Here is a 25,254-nt window from a genome sequence, read left to right as displayed (position 1 = left end):
ACCTTTGAAGGAATAGAGGCGCATGTAAAGTAAAGTAGAAAAGGCATCCTAAAGGCTGGTACACAAAAGGGCGTAGCGACAAGTAGTAAGACAAGCAATGCATACAACTAATTTTAGATTCGCATTCATCCACATAGAGCCTCACTGATATTCAGAGCTTGTACAAGCGGCGTCACCGGGAGGAGTGAATTGCAATTCATTGCCTGTATAGGCATAAGCATTGGTGTCTTACATTGTGGTGCGACACAAGGTGAAGACGATGCTTTTCATTTCCCCATTGTGACGTCATGCATAAACTATAATCCACGGAAAAGAAACGAAAACCCGAAACTGCGGAACTGAAATAGGGAGAAAGATACGAGGGAACCAATTGGTGAATAAGTCCTTCGTTGTTCGATTGCTCAAGGCGCAATCTTTTATAGCCAGCAAATGTACGTGTCCGCTACTTTAAGGCAGGGGCTGGAAAAAATTGCCCGTCTGAAACACGCATGTTAACGTCAATTTAGCACTCCGTTGTTTTGATGGATAGCGCGTAGCTTTCAGGTCACTATATACTAGCTACACGAGAATTCGAAACAGAGCTCCTGAAGTAATTTTTAGCCATTTCTCACCCTGATGAGCAATGCTTATTATAGGTGCAATCCTTTCTTGCTTAAAATTTTCTTTCAGTCCGTTTCATGGCAACTGTATCCATCCTACATTTTCAAAGCTAAGATTGAAGCATTCAAAATACATCGCTCACAAGGTTTACGTCAGTTCATTTCCTTTGCTGTTCTGAGTGTTTAGGCGGCTACATCCCCCAATACAGTGTTTCAGCTAAAACTATCAGCAATTTAAAGAAAGTAATTTTTTGGAGCTAGATGAGCGGTTTTTTCGCCATAGCATTGTCAGCGCACCAAAATGAAGGAAATACGTGCTAACTAGTTTCATGGTTAACTTCAAATGAATAGTTAACTTCTTTAGTTTATTGTTAAGCTCCTTGTTTATTGAGAGGCTTGTAGCCAACCACTGCAGCATCCTTAGAAATTCTTAGAATTTTGAAAGAGCCATTCTCCTGTCTCCACTGCGCAAGCTTTTTTGGGATCGCTAACGGGCGAAAGCGAAGCTTTGAGGCCAGAAAGAGCTCGAGCCACGCGTTATAATCACGCATCACACAGCGATGCGTGTGTCACGTGCTCCTTTCACAGCACCCATCTGGAAGGTGAGGTGAAGAAACTTTATTTCCGCCAGAAGAAGACCAGTGCCCCTACGGGTCCGCACGCAGGCGTCCGGTTAGGGGCATGGTGGCAGCTGGAAGACTAGCAACGATATAGTCGCGCAGCTCCTGCTGCCAGGCGGGTAGCGTATCGTTGTATGCTAAGGACGGCACCTCTGTGTATGGTCTCCCATTCCTTTGCGTTATTAATTCTGCCATGAAAGCTGTGAGCGATCAGTGAAAACGTGACAGGTGCGCCGATGACAGGTGCGAGATAAGCGCTCGTAAGCCTACCTAGCACTCAGTCTGGTGATCAGACTGACATTTTGGAAATTATGAAAACGCATTTAGATGGTACTTATGGCGGGCTAATTGGTTTGTTCATAGAAGGTTGTGGCCAAGTACTACACCAGGGTGGCCAAATCCTGTTCTGGTGAGGAAGTGCGTTGTCGGTTCTGGTCACCGAAATCAGGCCACACTCCAAGCCTGGTTATGGAATTCCATCGACACGCGGAGTTTTTTTTTTTAATCCGGTGGAGAATTGCGTGGCTTGAGATTAAGAAGTTTGCGGGGATACAGTGGCGGCAACTGACAAAGGACAGGGTTATTGGAGAGACATGGGAGAGGCCTTTGCCCTGCAGTGGGTGTAGTCAGGCTGATGATGATGATGATATGGCGGGCTACAAGTATTTCAAAATCTCAGGATTCGAACAACAACAGTAAAAACTTAACTCTTCGGTAGCAGTTAGGTAACGTTTTCGTCACCACGTGCCAGCTGTATCTTAGAGCATTAAATCACGGACCAAATGCTTACGGGACTCCCCCAAGGTGGAGCAGATTAGTAATAAGGGAGAAATTACTCAATGGCATCCACTCAAGCGCAGCCACACAGCCTGCTCCGGTGAAGTGGTGATCACAGGCTCGAACACCGGACCAGGCGGAATTAACTACGAAGTTTCTGAGAAAACTGTATAGCTTCCCTTTGTAGCCGTATGGCTGCGCGTGGGTGGATTTCAATGAGTAATTACTCCTGTGGCATATGAGAACCAGGCAGACATCATTGCCCGGTGTCCACAAATGCATATGTTTAGACCCACTTCGCCAGCCGGAAAACCAGACTGTGTGCCAGACTGTGTGCCGAATCTCTTCTGCCCGCGCGCACGTGTAAGTTATCGCAAGTTTTTTTTTTCTTTTTCGGCCGGACCTTCGTAGGAATCGCGTGGTAGGCCGCTACAGGGCTCCCCTTCTAGCGAGGAAGCCGTGAGAGTGACGAGTTGGAAACAGAGTGAAATCCACCGGCCCGGTCAGGAAAGAATGCGGCAGCACAATTAGATCAGTATTCAGAGTCGAAGTAAGCAGGCTTCATGTGATCAATGGTGATATTGTCTTCCCGGCCGTTGAGAAGCAGCAGAAAGTACTTGCTGTGCAGCTTGAGGACCTTGAACGGGCCGTCGTAAGGGGGACGCAAGGGAGGACGCATGGTGTCATTTCGCGCAAAGATATTGCGTGCAGCTCTGAAGGTCGGGGTTGACGAGCACACGATGAGTAGACTGTCTTGAGCGAGGAGGATCGATGTCAGACATAGCGCTGCGTAGAAGGCAGGCGTTGTCAGAAAAGTCAGTAGGAAGGGGTAGGGAGGGGCCGAAAAGAGTTCACCTGGTACGCGAAGAGTGGCACCGAAAGTAAGCTCGGCGGCACGGGAGGAAGAGTCACTGCGAAGAGTGGTGCGGATGCCAAGCATGACGAGAGGAAACCGCTCAAGCCACGTTGCAGGAAAAGTCAAAGACATGAGTGTAGCCTTCAGTGGTCGGTAAAAACTTTCGATGACGCCATGAGATATCGGGTGGTAAGAGGTTGTTTTGATGTGGTTCACGCCGAGCAGTCGAGAGAGGTTAGGGAACAATGTGGAGTCAAACTGACGACTAAGGTCCGTCGTAATGATGGAAGGTACACCATAGCGGCTAATCCAGAGAGTGAGTAGCGCTTGCTCTATCGACTCCGCTGAGACGTCCTTGAGGGGCATCGCTTCGGCCAGCGGGTAAATCGTTCAGTGCAGGTTAGCAGGTATCGATGGGTCTGGCAAGGAGGAAGAGGACCGATAATATCAACGTGGTCATGGCTGAAGCGGGCGTCCGGGAACGGGAATCCGCCCACAGGACTCAGTATGGCGATGGACCTTAGCTTGCTGAGGGCGGAGGCAAGCGCGACCAGCGACGAAAGTCAACATTGATGCTTGGCCAAACGTAGCGAGATGTGACGAGCCGCTGAGTCACGCGTATTGCAAGAAGAGCTGAAGAAGGAAGAGCATCGAAGATGGCTCGGCGGTATATGCGAGGCAAAGGACGTCCGGTATCGCAAAAGAGGGACAAGGCGCAGTCAGTGAGAAAGACGCCTTCGAACACCGGAGTGTTGCTGCGTGTGCGAAGCAGTCAGAGCTCGTCATCAGTGCCCTGGGCGGCAGCAATGGTTGGGAAGTCGATGACTGGTCGGCCGTAAGCCGTTGCATGTATTTCGGTGCGCGAAAGTGCGTCCGCGACAGCGTTCGACTTGCCGCTGACATGACGAATGTCACTGGTGTATTCAGACATAGAGGCAAGCTGCCTTATTTCGCGGGGAGCATAAGAGTTGCTAGCAGAGGCAGCGCGGACGTCAGGGGTTTGTGGTCAGTTAGTACAATAAATGGATGGCCCTAGAGGAAATGGCGAAAGTGGTTGATGGCCAAGTAAACGGCCCGCAGTTCTCTGCCAAAGGTGCTGTAGCGACGCTCAGGTGACGCAAGTTTCTTTGAAAAGAAAACGACGGGTTGCCATGTAACGGCAACTAACTGCTGCAACACCGCAGCGAGAGCAATGTCTGAAGCGTCAACCATGACAGATGTTGGGGCATCACATTTGGGATTTACCAGGAGCATCACACCGGCAATGGTTTCTTTGATACTTTGAAAAGCGCGGTCAGCCGTGTCGGTCCAGGTCACAACGGTGTTCGCTGTCTTGGGGCCCGAGAGGAGGTCGTGGAAAGGCTGCAGTATGCTAGCACAGCGAGGGATTAATCGGCGGTAACAATTAGCGCGGCGAAGAAATTCGCGTAGTTTCCAGATGGTGGACGGTTGAGGAAACTCACGGATGGCTGTGACCCGGGAAGGGAGCGGGCGAATGCCTTTGGTGTTTACACGATGATCGAGGAAATCCAGCTCCGCGATATCTAAGTCGCCCTTGGGACCGTTAAACCACAAGGCCAAACATGCTGAGGTGTGCGAGCGTAAGTGGAGTTTTTGAGCCTCGGTGTTGGGGCTGAAGACGAGGATGTCGAGGTAGGCGAAGCAATATGTGGCACCTCACAATACCTCGTTGGCGAAACGTAAAGGTCTGGGCGGCATTGCGGATACCGAAAAACATGCAGAGATATTCGAGTAATCCGAAGGGTGTTACAGGTATAATGGCAGTCTTCGGAATATCCTAAGGCTCCACAGAAATCAGGTAGTATGCTTTCACCAGGTTGACCTTGCTGAAAATAGTGCAGCAGGGCAGTGCCGATGTAAAATCCTGGATGCGAGGAATGCGGTAACGGTCTGGTACAGTGGCTTTGTTTAAAGCGCGGTAGTCGCCTCACTGTTGCCAGTCACTGTTCTTTTGTTGCGAAAGCAACACTACAAGAGCTCAGCTCGGCTCGTCGCGTATGCTCATGGCGGTGCGGCTAACAAACGATCTAGAGTCGCCGTTGCCTAGCAACAGCTTCAGCTGCGCTCCAACTGGTAGTACCGTTGCCGCCTGTCGCCTACACACCCAGTGGGCACCACCTCGCACAGGCTCTGGGTTTCACGGCCCACGACAGCGTTGTGCCGGCCAGGGAGCCGGCACGAGCTAAACGAAACTCTTAACCTCAAGCTAACACCACAAGGGTATTGAAGAAAACGGCACGCACAATCTTGTGCCGTTGCCTAGTAACCCGAGTTACTACCCGAGCTTACAGGAGTTACTCGAGTAAGCTCAGGTAGCAACTCGGGTAAACTCGGGTAAGGCTCGGACGAGCGTCTAGGCATCTGCGCGAGAGGTTGCCGGGAAGAGCAACATGGGTCGCAAAATCCCTACGGATGGCCGGGATAGAAACCGCCACCTGCCAGTGCAGCGGCGCATCGCTTAACCGCTGCGCCACTACGCTGGTAGTGGTATATGAGGACTGTCTGCCCCCAATGAATCTTCACTAGGCGGAAAACCAGACTGTGTGCCGAATCTCTTCTGCCCGCGCGCACCGGTAAGTTTTCGCTAGTCTTCTTGTTTTTCGGCCGGACCATCGTAGCAATCGCGTGGTAGGCCGCTACACTCCCTTACTACTACGTCACTGAGAATGCGATGACGAAGAAAACAAACTTTTATTTCGCTAAGCCTATTTTAATAATTTTTTACTGTTTAAATAAAACTGTCTGTATAAGACCAGGATGAATAAATTTTTCGCAATCTTACCCAAAGAGCTACAGGATGCGGTTTTAGGTGTAACTGCTAAGATTATGAAAAGCGGAATTTCCATGCGCAGGAACGCGATGGAGGACCATCCGCCCAATGGCGAAGCGGTGGCTCTCTTCAAGCAGCAGGCGGACAGCCCATTCGAGCTTGACGTGGCAGCTTTGAAAGATCTGCTGCTGTCTGACCGTGTGAAGAACAAACCCGTAGTGGTGATCTCAGTGGCCGGGGCGTTTCGGAGAGGGAAATCGTTCCTGCTTAACTTCTTCATACGCTACCTGCGGAACCAATGCAGGAGTGACTGGCTGAGGGAATCTGAGGCTGCGCTCGGTGGCTTCAGCTGGCGCGCAGGATCCGAGCGGGAAACGACGGGCATACAGCTGTGGAGGGAAGTCTTTCTGGTGAGACCATCGCATACGTTGCTACGATGCGTAATGCTTGATTAAACCAACAATGATCAATCTGCAGGTGCCTACACCCAAAGGAGAAGAAGTGGCTGTGGTCTTAATGGACACCCAAGGCACGTTTGATGCGAAATCTGCAATGAACGAATCGGCGAGAATTTTTTCGCTCAGCACAATGCTGAGTTCAGTCCAGATCTACAACCTTTCTCAGAACATTGGCGAGGATGACCTCCAACACCTGCAGTTCTTCTGCGAATACGGCCAGTTGGTACAAGAGGTGTGTTCTCAAAAAGGGAAATTCTCATTTTCATGCATGACCCGGACGCGCTAACGATGCCTATTCTCGCGCAGGAGGTGCCCGACGCGCCCTTCCAAAAGTTGCTGTTTCTGGTCCGAGATTGGTGTTCTGAGCACGAGTTCGCCTATGGTGAAGAAGGGGGCCGCTTGTTCCTGAATAAGCGTCTGCATATTTGCAGTGAACAGCCTGCGGAGCTGCAGGAGTTGAGACAAGCCATCAAGAACTCCTTCAAGGAGATCACTTGCTTCCTGATGCCCCATCCTGGCCTTAAGGTACACCGACCCACTTTACTGTGCGAGTGCTAACTGCTCTTCGTGCAGGTGGCAACGGACCCGGAGTTCAAAGGTCGCTTGAGCGACATTGAAGGAAAATTTATAGAAAACTTACACAAGCTTGTGTCTGCTGTGCTACACCCACAGAACTTGCAGCCTAAAATGATTAATGGCTGCACTATCACATGCGAGACACTGTACATCTACATTCAGGTATGGGTACATGTTAATTTCCACAGAGGTTATAGTGGGCGCTATTTGCAGGAATACGCGAAGGCTTTGAGGACGGGCGACATGCCTGAACTAATATCTCTGCGAAGGGTGAGTGGCTGCTTTTGATTGCGAGGAATTCGCCGAATCTTCGATTCACTTTCAGGCGACTGGCGTGGCGAACAACGTGTCTGCACTCGTGGAAGCAGTCGAGTTCTATGTCCGTGGAATCAACGAGGTAAACAAATCATGGGTTAACATTTGTTTATAACCAAACATGATGTAAGCTTCTGCAGCTGTGTGGTGGACGCAACAATCCAAGCAGAGAGGAGCTAAGCCGTCGCCACGACGAACGAAGAGAGGCTGCCCTTCGGAAGTTTGACAGTGTCCTGAAATTGGGCGGCAAGGACCTAGAGCAAATGTACAGGATCAGTCTGAGCGAGGTGGGTTTGAATTGTAATTATTTATTCCGCATGTCACAAGGTGAATAAGGCAAGAGCGCCGTCACTATTGTTCGTTCGGTACTTTTTATGCTCAACTTCATTTCACAGTTAGAGATTTTGGCACTGCTGTCGAAGATTTGCCACAGTGTCTTACGTTTCTTTCCGTGGTCCTTTTCTTGTCTGCGCTTTTTTTTTTTGAATGAATCGAAGGTTTTCCATGGTACGGTACCGGACGTCCTAGATCTAGTGAAATTATAGACTCTGTCCCGCCTGCGTACGGGGTATATATTGTTGTATGAGAAAAAAGTGTGTGGTAGAAGTCGCATAGCAGGCGGACACAAGGAACGTTGCTATGAAGGCAATAATTAAGGAAGGGACGAAAAGGGAATAAATGCAAGAAAGACAGGAAATATTTACGCTCTTCGCTTTAATCTGAACATACTAGCAGCTACTTCATGTACATGAAGAAAAAAAAATTGGAGTATTTCCATCTGCATTTTCAAGGAGTCACCAGCACGTTTTCGTAGCTTAAACCACACGACCATCGCCCCCGTCGCGCAATGTGTCCATTTTAATATTTAAACACAGATTGTAGTGGAAATACATGCTGAACACAGCTTATGTGAAATTATATCTCTTCTGTTTTTTATGAAGGTTTACTGCTCAGAAAAAGTCCTTTCCCACATCGCCTAACTTGGGAAACTGGGAACAAAATGCAAGCTTTGGAGTGCGGTTGATTCTTAGTTGTAAATGATCGTGTTGTGTGGCTCAAGGTAAAGAATACAGGCAACTACATAAGGCACAGATATTTATTAAAATTGTCTTAAGAAGCTTGCTGGGGAGTGCTAGCAGCTTTCTCGCCTTGTAGCCATGTTTAAGGTATGTCATGTTTGGTCACTCTCGGGGAACCAAATGATTTTTTGCACGTGTATGCAACATCACTTCCCAATTCATGAGCCGGGACGGAAATTTTATTTCAGTAAGCATACAGGAATAATTCAAAAGAACGTCGATATTAGTGAAGATCATCAGCAAAATAAAAGTTGAGACGTTAGGGCTCGTTATTTAATGTCACGTTATTTAATTGTTATGGCACCTCAATGCGATGGCAGTTTACATTGCCTCGGCAGGGCAGTCGCACCGTGGGAAGATAAAAGGGAAGGCTGTACAATTTATGCGTCATACCATTTGTACAGCAAGAGATAGATATGAAATGGATGCCCCGAATTCCCGAACGGGCAGTGCCTAATTTGTGTACACCACGTCCCGCGTCAGTAGCACTGCTAATATCGCATAACTTTGGCGCAGCAGTTATCACAACGGCGCGTATTGTACTAGCATTTGCTCTGCGACTTGCGTACACCTTATCGTGGGTCTTTTAATTTCTGTTTGTGAACAGATATGGGCAGTTTTTTTTAAAATAGCATTGTACAATATCAAATGGCTTTATTTATTTATTTTTTTATTGTACCCTCAGGGCCCGAAGGCATTACAGAGGGGAGTGGGGATACATAAAAATACAACCGAAACAGCTGCAACAAGGTGAGAAAACAAAAATAAACCAGGAATACATGACAAAGTGAAAGCACAGGAAGGCAACGAGATTAGAAATGCAGTGGGGATACATTAGAACAGTGTGTAGACAGTGAAAGGCAATTTTTATACAGTAATAAACGACACATACTCAGAAAGAAACATTAAGGACTTTACGAAATGCAATATTATCAGAAATACCTGTGATGTCTTGGGGAAGGTGATTCCAGCTGACACAAGTTCGGGGTATGAATGAGTCATGAAAACATTTGGTGTGACAAGATGGGATTCCAACTTTATGACGGTGATCAACGCGTGCTGATATGTAACATGGTCTTGACAGTAACTTAAGTTTGAGACAGCGGTTGGGGTAAATTTTCTGAAAAAGAGACAATGAGGCTATTGATCTGCGGTGGGAAAGAAGTGGTAGGGACAAACTTGACTTCATGGCGGTTACACTGCTTGTTCGGTGATAATTAGAAAAGAATTCAACGGCATTCGCGGTTCTGCACAGCTTAAAATATAAAACGAGTGAATCGATGCCAGGGCTCCAGACAGATGCAGCATATTCTAACTTGGACCGTAGCAATGTTTTATAAAGTAATAATTTTATTGAACTAGATGAACGTGAGAAATTTCTGTGAAGGTGCCCAAGCATGCGATCAGCTTCATTTATTATGTATTCAACGTGAGTTTTCTAAGGGAGGTTAGAAGAAACGTAAACACCCAGATATTTATAAGATGACACGGTTTCGAGAGATACGTTGTTAATGTGATAAGAAGAAGGGGCATTAGAGGGGCGAGAAATGCGCACATGTTTGCACTTATTAATGTTTAGTTGCATGTTCCAAATAAAACACCAGTCAAGTACCTTGTTAATATCGGATTGAAGAGAAGAGACATCATTAGCATCTTTAATTTCGCGGTAAATAACACAATCATCGGCAAAAAGAGTAATTGAAGAAGAAAGGTTAGCCGGTAAGTCATTTATATAGATGAGAAAGAGGAGGGGCCCAAGAACTGACCCCTGAGGCACGCCGGGACGGACAGGCAAAGAACGAGAGTTTATATTGTTCGCTGTTACGAATTGTGAACGGTTACTTGGACATTGGAAAATAATCGATCGTAGTCCTTGTCGAAGTGGTACCTGGTTAGCGCAACATCTGCCTGCATGTCCAAATTTCCCCGACTTCAGAGCGTATTGTTCTTGTTCCTAGAAAAAATGTCACTGGCTTAGCTCAGCTTGGCAAGGTGATACGTAGCGAAAGCGGCTTCGTCAACTGACATTTAATTGGCGACACGCCGTCGTTGTCGTTAAGACCCGATTTTAATCCGGTCTACACGTTCAAAGATATCACAACCTACTATCAAGATAGCCATCGCCTTTACCCTAGCCCATGTAAAGGCCTCAAGAAGGCGGATGAGCGGCTTCTTCTCCGCCTCTTCAGCAATACATTGCTGTGCCCGGCGGCACTAAAACATTTCGACCCCTCCTTTAGCGGCAACTGCCCGCACTGTAGTGCGGTGTCTTCGGACACCTACCACATGGTGTGGGCCTGCCCCTCCGACCCGGTCATTCCCCCCATCCCCAACCCAACCCGGGAGGACTGGGAGGCGACCCTGCTCGGCTGCCACGGCTTACAGGCTCAACAAGCCTTACCCCCCAAACTCTGAAAGCTTCCTTACCTCAGTAAGGAAGCCTTCACTGCAGTGAGGTGCCCTCATACCAATCTGAAAGCTTCCTTACTGAGGAGCTCTAAGTAAGGTCGTCCTTGGTGCCTCCTCACAGTTGAGGCAGCTGCCAGCTGCCTTCATGCGTCCTTACGTCGCTCCTGGCCCTGGAGGAGCGCTTCACCTCACTGCTGCTACAAGTGACTCCGCACACTCAAGCAGGCGGCGACACGCGGCGCAAGGACGCGAGCCCGGCGAGAGCGCAGTTGAGCAGGCGGGAAAAAAATGGCAGCGTGGACTGACCGCTACGCGGGCGACTACACGCAATTTTTTAACCGTGCTTTCGTATACGCATTCGATGAAGTGTACCTGTATCCTTCAACAGCTAGGTCGCTTCGTGACGCGGTGAATCCAGTGGAAGTGCACTCCGAGGAAGAATTTGCGTTCACATTCTGCACCGGTGCGGCTCGGTCACACTTGGGCATTCGGCGGCGAGAGCGAGCGAAATCCGCCGCCGCCGAAGTGTTGCCTCGTTCACACCTCCCGTCCACCACGTCGCCGCTCGTGGCGTAAGAGATATGGCTAGAATATAGCCTAAATCGACCCTGTCTATGTACCATAAGCGTGTGCATGCTTACGTATGCTAAACGCAGGTATTTTGCGGGACGTTACAACATTTCTGAAATTTTCACTTTTAATTCAGCTTATGCAAAAAGCGACGCAAAGACAGCTAGGCCGCCGCGGTGGCTCAGTGGCTATGGTGCTCGGCTGCTGGCCCAAAAGACGCGGGTTCGATCCCGGCCGCGGCGGCTAGAATTTCTTTGAAGTAGAAATTCTAGAGGCCCGTGTGCTGTGCGATGTCTGTGCACGTTAAAGAACCCCAGGTGGTCGAAATTTCCGGAGCCCTTCACTACGGCGTCTCTCATAGCCTTAGTCGCTTTGGGACGTTTAACCCCACAAAACCAAACCAAAGACAGCTAGAGCTCAGACTAGTGGCGCCATCTGGTTGCTAGGACGGAAACCATTTCTGTCAACAAACCGACGGTCGTCTTGAGCCTAAAAGCTGCTGAATCGCCAATCTAAAAAAAAATATAAGGCAAATTTATCACTCATACTTTCCTTAGAGGCAAGGTGAGACGAAGCGAAAGACCGGTGCCTCATTTATGGCCAGCGAACGCACTGAAAAACGCAGAAATGACGAATTTGCACCGAATCGAGGGGCCCAGCTTCGAAGGGTGCCGCCATGTTTGTCGCCGCGGGAATGCAACTTCCTACTCGGTGTCCTATTGGCCGATGTGAAGGAACCCTCAAACCCAGACACACGGCATGCGTTCCTTACTTGAGGTGAGGCGAGGAGAGCTTTCAGAGTAAGCTGGCTTCCTCCATCGAACATTTGCGTAAAGGCGGCCTCACGTAAGGTTAGGAAGACTTCGAAGGAAAGGAAGCTTTCAGAGTTTGGGCCTTAGTCGGGCGCGCCCGGGCGGCGGCCACCGCCATTGGGGTCCCATACTACGGACCTCCACCTAGTGTTTGTAAGGATCAGTCCCTTAAAGGTAGACTGAAGCACTTTTTTTGAAAATCAGGCCGGCAGCGGCGTCCTATAGTTTTTCATGCTGTATATTGGAATATCGCATCCAAATAAGGCAAAAACAAGCGCGAATTGCCTTGTTTTTAGCAGAAATATGCGACCTGTGCCGCGGAGCACACCGTGCGGCGCGCCGCCGCCCGTGATTGGTCAAGAGAGGTTGTGACGACACTTTGAGGACTGAAGAAGCTGCCGATGCGGATCCGGCGCTGCGTTGAGTGGAGATCGCAGCTTTCTGTGGTGTTGTAAAAGCGAATATGGCAACTATTTTTTTACTGACCTCCAAAGAAAAGTAGACTACGGTTTGTTCTTTCCACGTGTCACCTGAAACCAGAAAAGACACAAGCAAAAAAATTCTACGCCTAGCACAAGCACACGCTAGCGCGAAAGACGCGTATGCAGGCCATGCGTAAAAGGTGCCAGTACAACCTCGGCTCGTATTCTCGGAAAGGAAGGGGTGCGAACAATACTCAAGTCAATTGCCACCACGGGATGCCTCCTGGCTCGCCCGAAAGAGCGTCATCCTAAAAAAAAGGCCCAAAGCACTGTCTAGAAAAAATCCTGTTCTCAGTACCCGGCGTCGTAGGTTGGGGCAAGAAAGTATTTCAAGGAAACGATCAAGCAGCGCAAAGTTGATGTCAAAATGAGCGAAGCGCAGTGGCCAAGCACTGCGAGGCATGTGAGCACAGGATAGTGTTGCAATCACTATCCAAATACCAACCAAGCCAAATACGCGCACACGGCTGCTGCTTCACTCGTGGCGCGTTCAGCAGATGCCAGGAAATATTAATCGCTCCCTCGGAAACGTTCGCCCTTCCTAGATTTGCAGTTTAGGTTCAGTGAAGTGGTGGCCAACTATATGTGCGTTGAAAAGCCAAGCTAGCTGCAACTCGCCCGCTGCCACAACTTGATGAAGATACCGAATAAGGCTGCGAAACATGGTGCTTTTTTGCAAAAACTTGGTTGGCATTCATTTCTCTTTCAAATTTGCAACCGAAATCAGAACGTCGAACGCTTTCATTTTAATTGCTTAGCTACGATCAGACGAGATGCCGCATATGAAGAGCTTCGATGCTTGCTTGCTTTGCTTGCTTGCTTGGACACGTCGAAACGAGTATAAAATCACTAATTGAGCCTTGCTGAGCACGCCTCAGGTCGTCTGGCCATCACCTAAGCTGAGGAGAACGACATATGCTTCAGCCTCTATAAGGTTTCTGCAGGGGCGAAGTGAGCATGTTTTTACTTATAGAAGAGGCACTTCTTCGGAATGGTGACACGCCTCTCATGCGCGAGAAAATGGAAGGAACTGTGTCATGGTTCAGCCGCGCCTTTTCGACAGATATCTCCAGAGATCACATTAGGGACAAGCCCTGCATGTAGCCGCACTTACGAAAGTGCTTCGAGCAGAGTACACTTGCTTAGGTCGGCTTGAATTCTTCGTCAAAGCAGCGAGCGCTTGCGCTCCGAGCTTATGGCGGAAAACACTGGAAGACGACGCAGTCGCGGCCGTGGTTGTTCGTGGACACGAACGCAGAGTAGTACCTCGTGTTGAACATGATTCTCAAGGTCGACTGACACGTGTTGTACGTCACAACGCACGCAGCACGAGAAACAACGCGCGCTGAAAGCTCGTTCGGGTGCGCCGAAGTATCGCTGGCTCCTCAACGTGACGTCACGTTGGCCGACATGGACGAGGTTTCCTTCTCCGCTGTTCTCCTCTCCTGCGCTCGCGAGCAGCGCGGGAGATTTAAACATCGGGCTTTCAAGTGGGGATTGCGGCACTGTTTTAGCCAAAATCGAAAAAGCGATTTCACAGGCGTGATCAGCAATGACACTACTTCAAAACCCTAAAACATTGGCTGATTCGAAAACCGCCTCAGTATCCCTTTAAGGGCTGATCCAAACATACCTCCTGTCCCTTTTTAATAAATGTTTTCACCACCACCGCACCTCTTCGCGAGACGTTTATCTCCTTCTTCGGGAGTCTCAACCGCCCGCTTATCCTTTCTCACCTCGTTTCCACGCGGCGCGGCAGCTGTGCGTCATCTGCTAGGCCAGCGCCGTACATACCGAGAAGGGTTTTCAGTGGGTCCCGATAGATGGCGCTTCCACTACACGCCAAGCTCAGGGCACATTTACCGCAAAACGGAGGAAATGTGGTACTCGTTTGAGTACGACATCTGTAATCAACATGCTCATAATTCCTCATGCAAGCCTTAATACATATCTCGAAGCTATGTTTTTCAGAACTGTGCATTGACTTGACGCGCCTTTATTCAGCTTCAGACGTCGAAGTGTCGTGATGAGGGAGAAAGAAGACGCTGTTCGAAGCGGACGCGTTCCTGGATGTTGTGCGCACAAAAGGTTACAACCGGCCTCTGGCCGAGGTACTGCTCAGGCTTTTGCCGGCAGTGATGACTACCGTATCGTTCTGCTCCGACTCCTAGCCTGTAAACTGGTGACCGCCTCCTTTTTCTTGTATGCAGACCCTGCCGGGCGCCCGTATAGGGCACAAGATTTCAGAGACTCGCTGCGAAACGTCGCGGACTTAAAAGAAATTACCTCTATCGGACGGCACGATCTGTAGAATCCGCTAAGGGCCAGGCCGAGTTGGTTAGCGACGTTAAGGCAATTAAGGTTGGTCAAAAGAACATCGAGACCAAAATTGAGGCAATCCAGACGAGGTTAGACAATCTTGAAGAAAAAACAAAGGTATTAGACCGTCTCGATGATGACGTTGCTGGAATTCAAGTGTCAGCACAAGTCCAGACAAATCGGCTCGACTCTTTAAAACTGCGTGTTGACGAACTTGAGGATAGATCTCGACGCAATAATTTAATTTTTCATGGAATCCCTGATTCTCGCGAATCATGGGAACAGTCAGAGTCGAACGTAAGGGCAGCACTAGCCGAAGCAATCGACAGCCTACCCGACACAGCAATAGAACGCGCCCATCGCATAGGTCGCTACACGCCCGATAAGTGTCGCCCAATTGTTGTCAAGTTCGCCAGCACGAAAACAAAAGACAAAGTACTTTCCGCGCGAGCAAAGCTAAAAGAAAATGATGTCTCTATTTCCGAAGATTTTTCGCCCGCCACACGCCATGCCCGAAAAAAACTCATTGAGTACGCTAAAAGCCAGCCCCAACCATATACTTTCCAGTTAAGATACACTAAACTAGTCATGAATAAAAAACAGTTCGTCTATGACCCGGCAACAGACACCATCAGCGAAAATGCCGCGTACGAACCACGAGATAGCGGCGAGCATGTTGATTGTGAACACGTCCCAAGTTAGAAAAGCGCGAGGGGAAGTGGACAAGACGCGTCCCACGTATCAGTTTTTTTTACTAATATTCGTAGCATCATGAATGAACGCGCTTCCTTAACTTCTGTCTTAGATACTTGCAGTACCGATATTTTAGTGCTTACAGAAACGTGGCTGCATTCACAGGTTCAAGATCACGAACTTTTTCAGACCGCTCATCGCTTTTCACTCTATCGTTGTGACCGAACAATGCGACAGGGAGGCGGCGTGCTCTTAGCCATTTCGAAAGATCTTGCATCCCAGTGTATTCATGTATCTACTGACTTAGAAATGGTTTGGGCCATCGTTGAACTAAACCACCAGAAGATAATCATTGGTGTTTGTTACCGCCCCCCAAACCATTCATCTAACTTCGTAAATGAGGTACATGATATCATTAACATCGTTACATGCCGTTATCCCACGTTACCTTTATTTCTGCTTGGCGATTTTAACCTACCAAATATAGTATGGAACACTTGAGCTCCAACCTTACAGCCTTTTTCTTCATTAGCCAATGAGTTCTTAGAAATGTGCTCTGTTTTTTCGTTTTCACAACTTGTTACGCAGCCTACAAGAATTATGGAATTTGTCGCAAACACACTGGACCTTGTATTAACAGCGCAACCTGATCTTGTTTCCGACATAACGTACTTACCCGGCTTGAGCGACCATTCGGCCCTTTCATTCAACTTGAATATCTTGCGACCAAAAACCGTTAAAAAATTCAAACCGTTTCGAAATTATGCAAAAGCTAATTTTGAAGCCATTAATACTGAATTATCAGTCTTCCTTGACGTCTTTCTACAAGACTTTGACTGCCGTAGTGTTCAGTCTAACTGGAATATGTTTTCTTCCAAAATTGCTGAATTAACAGACAAATACATCCCACTTCGCACCCTTGTCTGTAACCATAACGCTCCATGGTACAGCACCTGCCTCAAGCGCTTGTCTAATAAAAAAAAGCGTCTCTACAAATCTGCGAAAGGTTCTGTTAGCATAACACGGTGGACTAAGTACAAACTGGCAGCCCATGAGTATTTAACCGCGCTTAAACAAGCAAAGAATAACTTTATTCATAATACCCTGCCATCAACGCTTAAAACCGACATAAATTCTGGCGTGTGATTAACCCCAAAGCGGATGACATGATAACCTTGATTGACAGCTCTTCCAATGTTATTCCAGCTAACGAATGTGCGTCTGTACTTAACGAAGTTTTCCTGCGCAACTTTTCTTCAACTACCAATATTACGCCCCAATCTACGCACAACAATGTTTATCCAGCAATGTTTCCCATAACCATTGAAGCAGAAGGCATCGAATCAATAATTTCATCTCTAAACCATCTTCCGCTCCTGGGCACGATTTAATCAACGCGAAATTTTTGAAAAACACGAGCTGTTATTCTTCCATTTTTCTAACAAAGATATTCCAGCAGTCGCTCGAAAAAAGTTCTTTGCCAGCTGAATGGAAGGTAGGGAAGGTGATCCCACTCCATAAATCAGGTGACAAGCATTGTCCTTTTAACTACCGGCCTATCTCGCTCACTTGCATACCATGTAAAATTATAGAACATGTCCTTGCCTCAAATCTAGCTAGCTTTCTCGAATCTAATTCATTTTTCTCACCATCGCAACATGGCTTCCGCAAGACTTATTCATGTGAAACACAACTAGTATCATTCACGCATCAGCTAAACGTCATCCTTGACCGCTGTTCACTTGCCGACTGTATATTTTTAGATTTCTCGAAAGCATTTGATAAAGTATGCCATAACCTTCTAATGTTTAAGTTACATCAACTTAACATTGATCCCAAACTGCTTGCTTGGATCGAATGCTTTCTTTTTAACCGTTCGCAATTTGTTTCTGCTAATGACTCAACCTCGCAGCCAAGTAAAGTACAGTCCGGCGTACCTCAAGGGTCGGTACTTGGTCCTCTACTTTTTTTAATTTACATTAATGATCTACCCTCTTGTGTTTCCTCTAACATTCATTTATTCGCAGATGATTGCGTCATCTACAGGGAAATAATTTGCGACGATGACATATCTTCTCTTCAATCAGACCTTAACGCTATCTGTATTTGGTGCCAATCATGGTCAATGGAATTAAACATCAAAAAATGTAAATTTCTGCGTGTATCAAGAACATCCGGCCAGCTACCTTCCTATCACCTTAATAATGTCCCTCTAGATCCTGTTTCTTCTTACAAATATCTTGGTATCCATATTACTAGCAACCTCACTTGGTCCATTCACACTTCTTACGTAATTAATAATGCTAATCGCATGCTGGGATATCTAAAACGTAATTTCTCTAAGGCACCTTCTTCCCTAAAACTACTTCTATATAAGACACTGGTCCGCTGAAAGCTAGAGTATGCTGCAGCAGTGTGGGATCCCTTTCAACAAAACCTAATTCACTCATTAGAAATGGTCCAGAATAATTCTGCTCGTTTTATTGTATGTAATTATAACCGAACTGCCAGCATCTCTGCAATGAAATTAAATCTCAGCCTGCCATCTTTAGCATCTCGCCGTAAAGCCATTAGACTCTCACTTTTTCACAAGATATTTTATCATCCTTCACTTTGCCACGAACTGATCTCCCGTCCCCAATACATTTCATCAAGGCTAGATCACAATAACAAAGTCGGAATTCCATTTTGCAAAACCAATGCCATGTTTCAGTCATTTCTTCCGCGCACAGCTGCTGAGTGGAATCACCTTCCTGCATCTACCGCTACCATTACTGACAACCAACGCTTCAAAACAGCATTAGAAAACTTTGTATAAGTAGGAGCATCATCTTTTTTTTTTTAATTCTATATTCTTGTTTTTTGTACGAGCGTTTTGTTTGTTTGTTTTTCACTGTATTGCTGCGCTGTATTTTGTGTATTTTGTGTATTATATACTATTAACCAGCACACCAAGAACCCAACAGCTAATAATGTATAACTAGGAGCAATCATTTTTGTATTACTAATTAGTTTGCTGCACTGTACATTTTTTTTTCTTAAATTTTTGTAACCACTTCCCTCTATAATGCCTCTGGCCCTGAGGGTACACGAAATAAATAAATAATAAATAGATTCCAGATATCTCACGTCTGAATGGTTTGAACGAAAACCTTTTCGACGGAGGTCCGTCTGGTTGGGTTTTTGAGAAAGTTGAGAGAAAAAAACTGACGCCAACCAATATTTTAATTTTGCCCAACGTTTCGGGACCAACTCGGTCCCTTCTTCAGGGGTGACTAAACTGTGCCAGCAGCAGCGGAGTGTTGCCTTCGCTCTCCCTTTGTTAGCACGGGGCACAGTCCACTAACTTACGCAGACGGGAGCGTTCCTGGAGTTCTATTCACCGCCGCCTTTGTGAGCCGGTTGTGCCATGACTCCACATATCGCCTCTTGAACAGGTTTGGCTCCACTGCCAAGACGCTCACCTCCTCGAAGGCTGTTGGGTGGTCGGCACGCTCGCAGTGTTCGGCGAGGGGGTTGGCTTCCGAATTCATTAGCCGTACGTCATTCTTGTGTTGCCTTATTCTTTGGTGGAGGTTTTTTGTTTCGCCGACGTATGAAGCGGGGCACTTGGAGATCGGGATTTTGTAAATGACACCCGGTTGTTATTCTCTGGGGACGCGGTCTTTCGGTCGTGGTAAGAAGCGGCTTATTGTCGAAACAGGTTTTTGAGCAACGTAGATTCCACATTTTGCCAGAATGCGTCCAAGTGCTTTGCTGGTTCTTCTCATGTAAGGAAGCACCGCGCGCGCTCGTTTCGTTGTTTCATATTTGGCTGTTCCTTCTGTCCTCTGCGCCTGACGGTGACCAACGCGTTGAATGAAGCCAGGTGTGTAGCCATTCTTCTGTATGTAGGCGGGAACGGTGGCCTCTTCTGCTCTTTTCTCTGCTTTGAAGGAGCAGATTGCCTTTGATCTTCTCAAAAGAGAGGAGACGACGGATTCCTTGTGGCTAGTAGGGTGGTTGGAATTAAAATATAGATCTTCCCGCCCAATTTTCGATTATTCCCGCCCATTTTTCGAACGTATATATATGTTGCTCCACAATAAAATAATCAGTTGAAGTCAGCGCTGTACCGTCTTGCCTTTCTTTGTCCGTGTTTTAGGAGTGCGTTGTGTTTTTTTCCCCCAAGATGAACTACCAACTAGCCCGCTCTTCCACCCTTGCAAATTTAGGTAGCGGCCGGTGTGGGTTATCTGCCCCTTATCTTCTTATGAAGACGTCCAGGAATGGCAACACATTGCCATGGCTACCCACGTGGCTTCATTCAACGCGTTGGCCGCCGTCAGGCTCAGAGGACATGGGGGGAACAGCCAACAATGAAACAACGAAACGTGTGCGCGTGGTGGTTCAATACATGAGGGGAACCAGCGAGGCACTTGCACGCATTCTGGGAAAATATGGAATCTAGGTTGCTCACTAACCTGTTTCGACAATAAGCCGCTTCTTACCACGACCGAAAGACCGCGTCCCCAGAGAAAAACAACCGGGTGTCATTTACAAAGTCCCGGGCTCCAAGTGCCCGGCTTCATACGTCGGCGAAACAAAAAACCTCCACCAAAGAAAAAGGCAACACAACAATGACGTACGGCTAATGAATACGAAAGCCAGCGCCCTCGCCGAACACTACGAGCGCGCCGACCACAAAATAGTAGGGGTGTGCGAATATTCAAAATTTTCGAATATATTTCGAATAGTATATTTTTAGTATTCGTATTCGATTCGAAATCCAAGTATTCGTGTTCTTTCGAATATTCGACCCGACGCGAATATTCGTATCCAGCCGAATATACACCGACGCTCATTTCGGTCCGCAAGCTCTATCGACAGAGACATAACAACATGGCGGCGCCCAGACCAATGTGCATGGATGAAGGAAAATTTTTCCTTCGAATTTTTCTAAGGGCCATGCCGTAGCTAACTGCGCTGGTGAGCTTTTTTGTGGCTATACCTGCGAAGTTGCAATAGTCAGAGCTGTGCACGAAGTACCTCTCAATACGTGCCAGGTCAGTGCCAAGTCAGAGGGCATTTTCTGTGGCTGGAGGAGTCGTTTCAGTTAGAAGGGAACTACTTCTGCCTGACCATGTGGAGCAGCTGGTTTTCCTTCACGACAACCTTTTATGTTCCTCCCAGCAACGCGCTTTTGTGCTGATGGCAAGCTAGCCTTGATCAATGCTGTGTACTAGACATCCTCTCTGATATTTCCACTCTTCTAAGAATAATGTTCGAGACTTTGATACTTTTTGTGCAGCCACACACACCGTTTGTGTTCATTTAATCATCGATAGTTGAACTGTGATGTTCTTGGGTGCTAAAATAAATGTTTTGTAGTGGTTAAATCCATCTGTCCTTGATTATTCGATATTCGATTCGATATTCGGAATCAAGTATGCGTATTCGATTCGTATTCGAAAAATTTGATATTCGCACAACCCTACAAAATAGCCTTTGCGGAGGTGAGCGTATTGGCCGTGGAGCCAAACCTGTTCAAGAGGCGACATGTGGAGTCAAGGCACAACCGACTCACAAAGGCGGCGATGAATAGAACTCCAAGAACGCTCCCCTCTGCGTACGTTAGTGGACTGCGCCACGTGCTAACAAAGGGAGAGCGAAGGCAACATCCCGCTGCTGCTACCACACTTTAGTCACCCCTGAAGAAGGGACCGAGTTGGTCCCGGAACGTTGGGCAAAATTAAAATATTGGTTGGCGTCAGTTTTTTTCTCTCAACGTGTGAATGGTTACTTCCAAATCGGCGCAACCAAAAGAAAAGCTCGTGTCATGCGGCGACCTCGTGATGAAGAGCCGCCGCTGTGTTGTTAATGGCCCAGAAGCGTAGGAGGCGAAGCTGAAGCTTTTGTGGCTTGCCGAGCGCTTGGAAGATTGCTTCACCCGTGAGGTACTCCAGGTGTACGGGAACGTGACATCTATCTCGGCGGAAGATTGCAAAGTTTCAGACATGGAACAGATGAGAACTCTGAGCCGTGATGCCGTCCTGTCTGTTGCTGAAGGGGTATGATGAGTATAACTTTGATTTCCACCGATGTGGGAGGCCCCCTACTCCCCGTTCCTGGCACGCAGGCCTAGGGGACGGGGGCTGGGACCTCCGCGACTAAAGACTGGTGAAAATACATTGGCTCTACGCGGCTTCATACTATAGGCGGGCAGCTCGTTTCCGGTCAGCGGGGACCTCGCTTTGCAGAAGGGCCTCCCAGGCTGCTCTTCTCTTAATAATGTCCTCAGTGCCAGAGGAGCCGGGGCATTACCAAATTATGTGATCGAGGGTCCCCCTCGCTCCGCAGGTCTTACATTTATCATCTTTTTTTATCTTCAATCTGGGTTTGAAATAACCAGACGGGGTTTGTGAAATTTTTGGCCTGCAATCGTCGCCAGGCGTTGGCCTCTGTATTGTTTAAGCTTGGGTCTGGTGGTGGGATTAGACGCCTTCCTAACCTGTAGTGCACGGCGATTTCCGTGTACGTTTGCAAACGTTCGTCCATCCCCTGGTAGTCGGGTGGCTCTACAGTTACCCGGAAGTAGATATCTCGGGGCTATCACGTGGGCCGCCTCGTTACCGGGGACGGATGTGTGTGCTGGGACCCAAATTAAGGTGATGTTGTGATCAATTTTAGCTGTGGACAGAGTTCCAGCTGTACCCTGTCCTTTCTGATCTTCCAGATTGCTGTTTTGCAGTCGCTAAGAATCAAACTAGCCTTGGTTCCGGCGCAAGCAAGCGCTATTGCTACTTCCTCGGCCGTGTCTATGTTTCTACTCCTAATGGAGGGCGGCGACCGGTGCACCTCGGCCGTCGACCACCGAGGCGACCGCCGCTCCCGACCTGCCACTCGCTGCGTCCACGTAGGCAACCTATCAGCCCTTTTAACCAGTGCCTCCGCCCTCTTCTCCCGTCTTTCCTTGTGATGTTCTGGGTGCATGTTGCGGGGGGGGGGGGGGGGGGGGGGACGATAATATTCGCGCGACATTGTGGCGGCAGGGCGACCTTGTCGCATATGCCCCTATCTACTTTTCGGCCGGCCCACTCTAAGATGGTCCCGCCCGTATTCGTTTTACTCAGTCTTTCGAGCTGGGTGATCCGCACCGCCTCAGCAAGTTCGATTCATGTATTATGCCGTCCCATTTTCGACAGGTGGTCTGTAGAGGTGGAGATAGGTAGGCCCAGCGCCCTCTTGACGCAACGCCTAATAATTGCTTCGATCTTATCTTTCTCGTTTACCCTAATATCGAGGAACGGCGTGGCGTAGCATATTTGGCTAATAATGTGCACCTGCGTTAGTTTCAAGTGGCTACGTTCTTTGAGGCCTCTGGCCTTCAGCGCGGCCCTCCTGAAGATCCCTGTTACTTGCGCAGCGTAGCTGCTGAGCTTCTTGATAGTTCCTTCATTACAACCATCCACTGGGATAAAAAGTCGGAGGATCCTGATGTGATTAACTTTCGGTACGCTTTACCCTCTACCTTAACTTCAAAATTCCAGTCGCGCTTGCACCGGAGCGCTTTTGGGTTGTAAACGAAAAGTTCGGATTTCTGCGGCAAACACACAGGGCCCCTTTCGGCCGCGTAGGACACTACAGTGTGTGCCGCCGCCTGCAGCCGCTCTTCTATGCTGCCGTCACCACCACTGCTCAACCAGATGTTGATGTCATCTGCGTACAAGCTAAATTTTAGGATTTCTCTATTCCCGAGTGCGTCGGGAAGGCCCCTCACCGCCACGTTAAAAAGGAAGGGGGAGAGCACCGAGCCCTGTGGCGTTCCCTTACTTCCCAGGTAGATCGTGGGGGATTCTAAGTCCTGATATTTTAGTTTTAGCGTCCAGTGCGACAGGAAACCCTTGATGTAATTATACGTCCTTTCGCCGACACCTATTCCCTGAAGCCCGGCAAGGATCGCCGCATGCATTACATTGTCGAAGGCTTTGGTTAGATCTAAACCTAAAATTACCTTCGCGTCTTTGGATCTCGAATTTATGATGTCATGCTTCAAGCTAAGTATCACGTCCTGCGTACACAATCCCGGCCGGAACCAGACCATCTCGTACGGCCACACGTCGTTCTGCTCCATGAAGCGCGTCAGTCTAGCCTGGATGACGCGTTCCATAAGCTTTCCTACGCACGAAGTAAGGGAAGTTGGTCGCAGATTTTCTAATCCGGACGGTTTGACCGGTTTAGGGATTAGCACCACTTTTGCAGTTTTCCATTGCTGAGGGAGACGGCCGCCACTCCACACCTCCTGCACGTATTTCGTGAGCGCCGTTATGGACATGTCGTCCAAGATTCCTTAAAAATTTCTTCGTAACCACGTCTGGGCCGGGGGCCGATCTCGTCTTTAAAGTCAAAATTTCGGCCCTGACCTCCACCTCCGTCATGGGTGCATCGAGAGTCTCGTTAGGAGGGCCCTTGTGCTGCGGGAGGGGGAGATGTTTTGTGTCGCCGGTGTAGGTGCTCACTAATTTTACCATGACCTCCGCGTCCGTCCACTAGAACACGTACCTGGCCTTCGCCAATTTAGTGCCCGATTGAGTTTTTGAGCTATCAGGGTCCAGGAGGTGTCGCAGCAGGCCCGACGTCTTGGAAAGGCTCATGTTTCCTTCCATTTCAACACATCTACTACACCAGTTTTGCTCAGAAAGTCTAATGGCGTACTCCTCAATTTACTTATTATGCCTGGCTATTCTTCGCCTCAAATTTCTGTGCCATCACTGTGTGTGGAGACGCTTTTCCATGACCCGTTCAGCTTCCCACATGTGCAAGTGTTTGCTGTCGGTGGTCGCCGGTGCGTCTTCCTCCTGTAGGTTCGTGGTAGCAGCCTTAACTTGGCGCATGAGGGCTTCCACCCATTCGTCGATATCCTGGATGCTCTCCCATTGAGTTACACTGGGTTTTCTTTCGCTTCATACTTTGACTCCCCGTTTAAGGGTTATCGCGAGAACGTAATTATCGCTTCCAAAGTTGACGTCGGTGTTTCTCCAGCTAATCTCTTCAATGTTTCTGGTGAAGGTTAGATCTGGGGTAGTGTTTCCCCACGCTGTTTCTCACCCTGGTCGGACAGCCCGAGTTCGTTTGCAGTGTCAGGCACAATTCGTGAAAGTCTTCCCACAGCTGCCTTCCCTTCGGGTTGTGCCTATTGCATCTCCACTCATGGTGGGACGCGTTAAAGTCCCCTACAATTATCAGAGGGTTTGTTCCTGCCGCCTTGATGGCTTTGCGAAAGAGGGCCCTGAAACTAAACTTTACGCTGCTTGGGGGTGCTGTAGATGTTTAAGAGGAAAATACTGGGGTCCACTTTCCTACCCGTGAGAATTTCGACGAGAACCGCCTCAATGTCACGAGAATTGATTTCGTGTGCGATTGCCGCTACGTTCCTTTTGACGTATGTAGTAACCCGAGATTTTTCCCCGCGGTCGCTAGCAAACGCCTGATATCCGGTAAGTTTAACCGCACCCTTGCCCGTTTCTTGCAGCGCTATGGCTAAAGGTTTCTCATTTTCCTGCTCGAGGTACTGTTGCACGAGCGCTCGCTTACGCGGGAACCCTCGGCAGTTCCACTGCCACACAGTCGAATCATTATTTGATATAATTCTGGCCATATTCGGATTGGTCAGGTCTTTTTTCAAGTATTGCCTGCCTCTCCATGAGAGTGCCAGAGGATGCGTTCGCGGCAGCAACTAAAAGGTGTTCCTGAATCTTATTTAGGAGACCCATAATTTCGGTCATGCCAGTCTCGATCCTCTCGAATCTCGCCTGGTACTTAGCGTCTAACCTTTGTTCTAATGCCACAAGCGGATCTGTCTCCCCACCCCTCCGTTTCTGCGGGGGAGGTCTAATCGGCTCAGTGACCATCTTTTCCT

At 48.3% G+C, this 25,254-nt stretch overlaps 1 protein-coding gene across 4 annotated transcripts in view; it reads left to right on the top strand.

Annotated features, from left to right (window-relative positions):
* LOC149328710 (atlastin-3-like) overlaps positions 1-25,254 on the top strand; it is a 49,785-nt gene that overhangs the window by 1,928 nt on the left and 22,603 nt on the right. Inside the window, exons 2-8 of one of the 4 annotated variants that reach the window (XM_089559666.1) lie at positions 5,726-6,053; positions 6,121-6,333; positions 6,408-6,626; positions 6,675-6,839; positions 6,891-6,947; positions 7,003-7,074; positions 7,133-7,279. In XM_089559666.1, coding sequence (XP_089415792.1) covers positions 5,733-6,053; positions 6,121-6,333; positions 6,408-6,626; positions 6,675-6,839; positions 6,891-6,947; positions 7,003-7,074; positions 7,133-7,279 — 1,194 coding nt within the window. In that variant the 5' untranslated portion in view covers positions 5,726-5,732. Of the gene's footprint in view, positions 1-5,725; positions 6,054-6,120; positions 6,334-6,407; positions 6,627-6,674; positions 6,840-6,890; positions 6,948-7,002; positions 7,075-7,123; positions 7,280-25,254 lie in introns of all 4 variants that reach the window. The other 3 variants (XM_089559665.1, XM_089559668.1, XM_089559667.1) reach the window with 3 other exon arrangements.

The sequence above is a fragment of the Amblyomma mixtum genome, chromosome 9 (genome assembly GCF_055824585.1).
Source record: "Amblyomma mixtum isolate Tamu chromosome 9, ASM5582458v1, whole genome shotgun sequence".
Taxonomy (NCBI): domain Eukaryota; kingdom Metazoa; phylum Arthropoda; class Arachnida; order Ixodida; family Ixodidae; genus Amblyomma; species Amblyomma mixtum.
The sequence above is the reverse complement of the archived record's forward strand: the minus strand, read 5'-3'. Positions and strand labels throughout refer to the sequence as shown.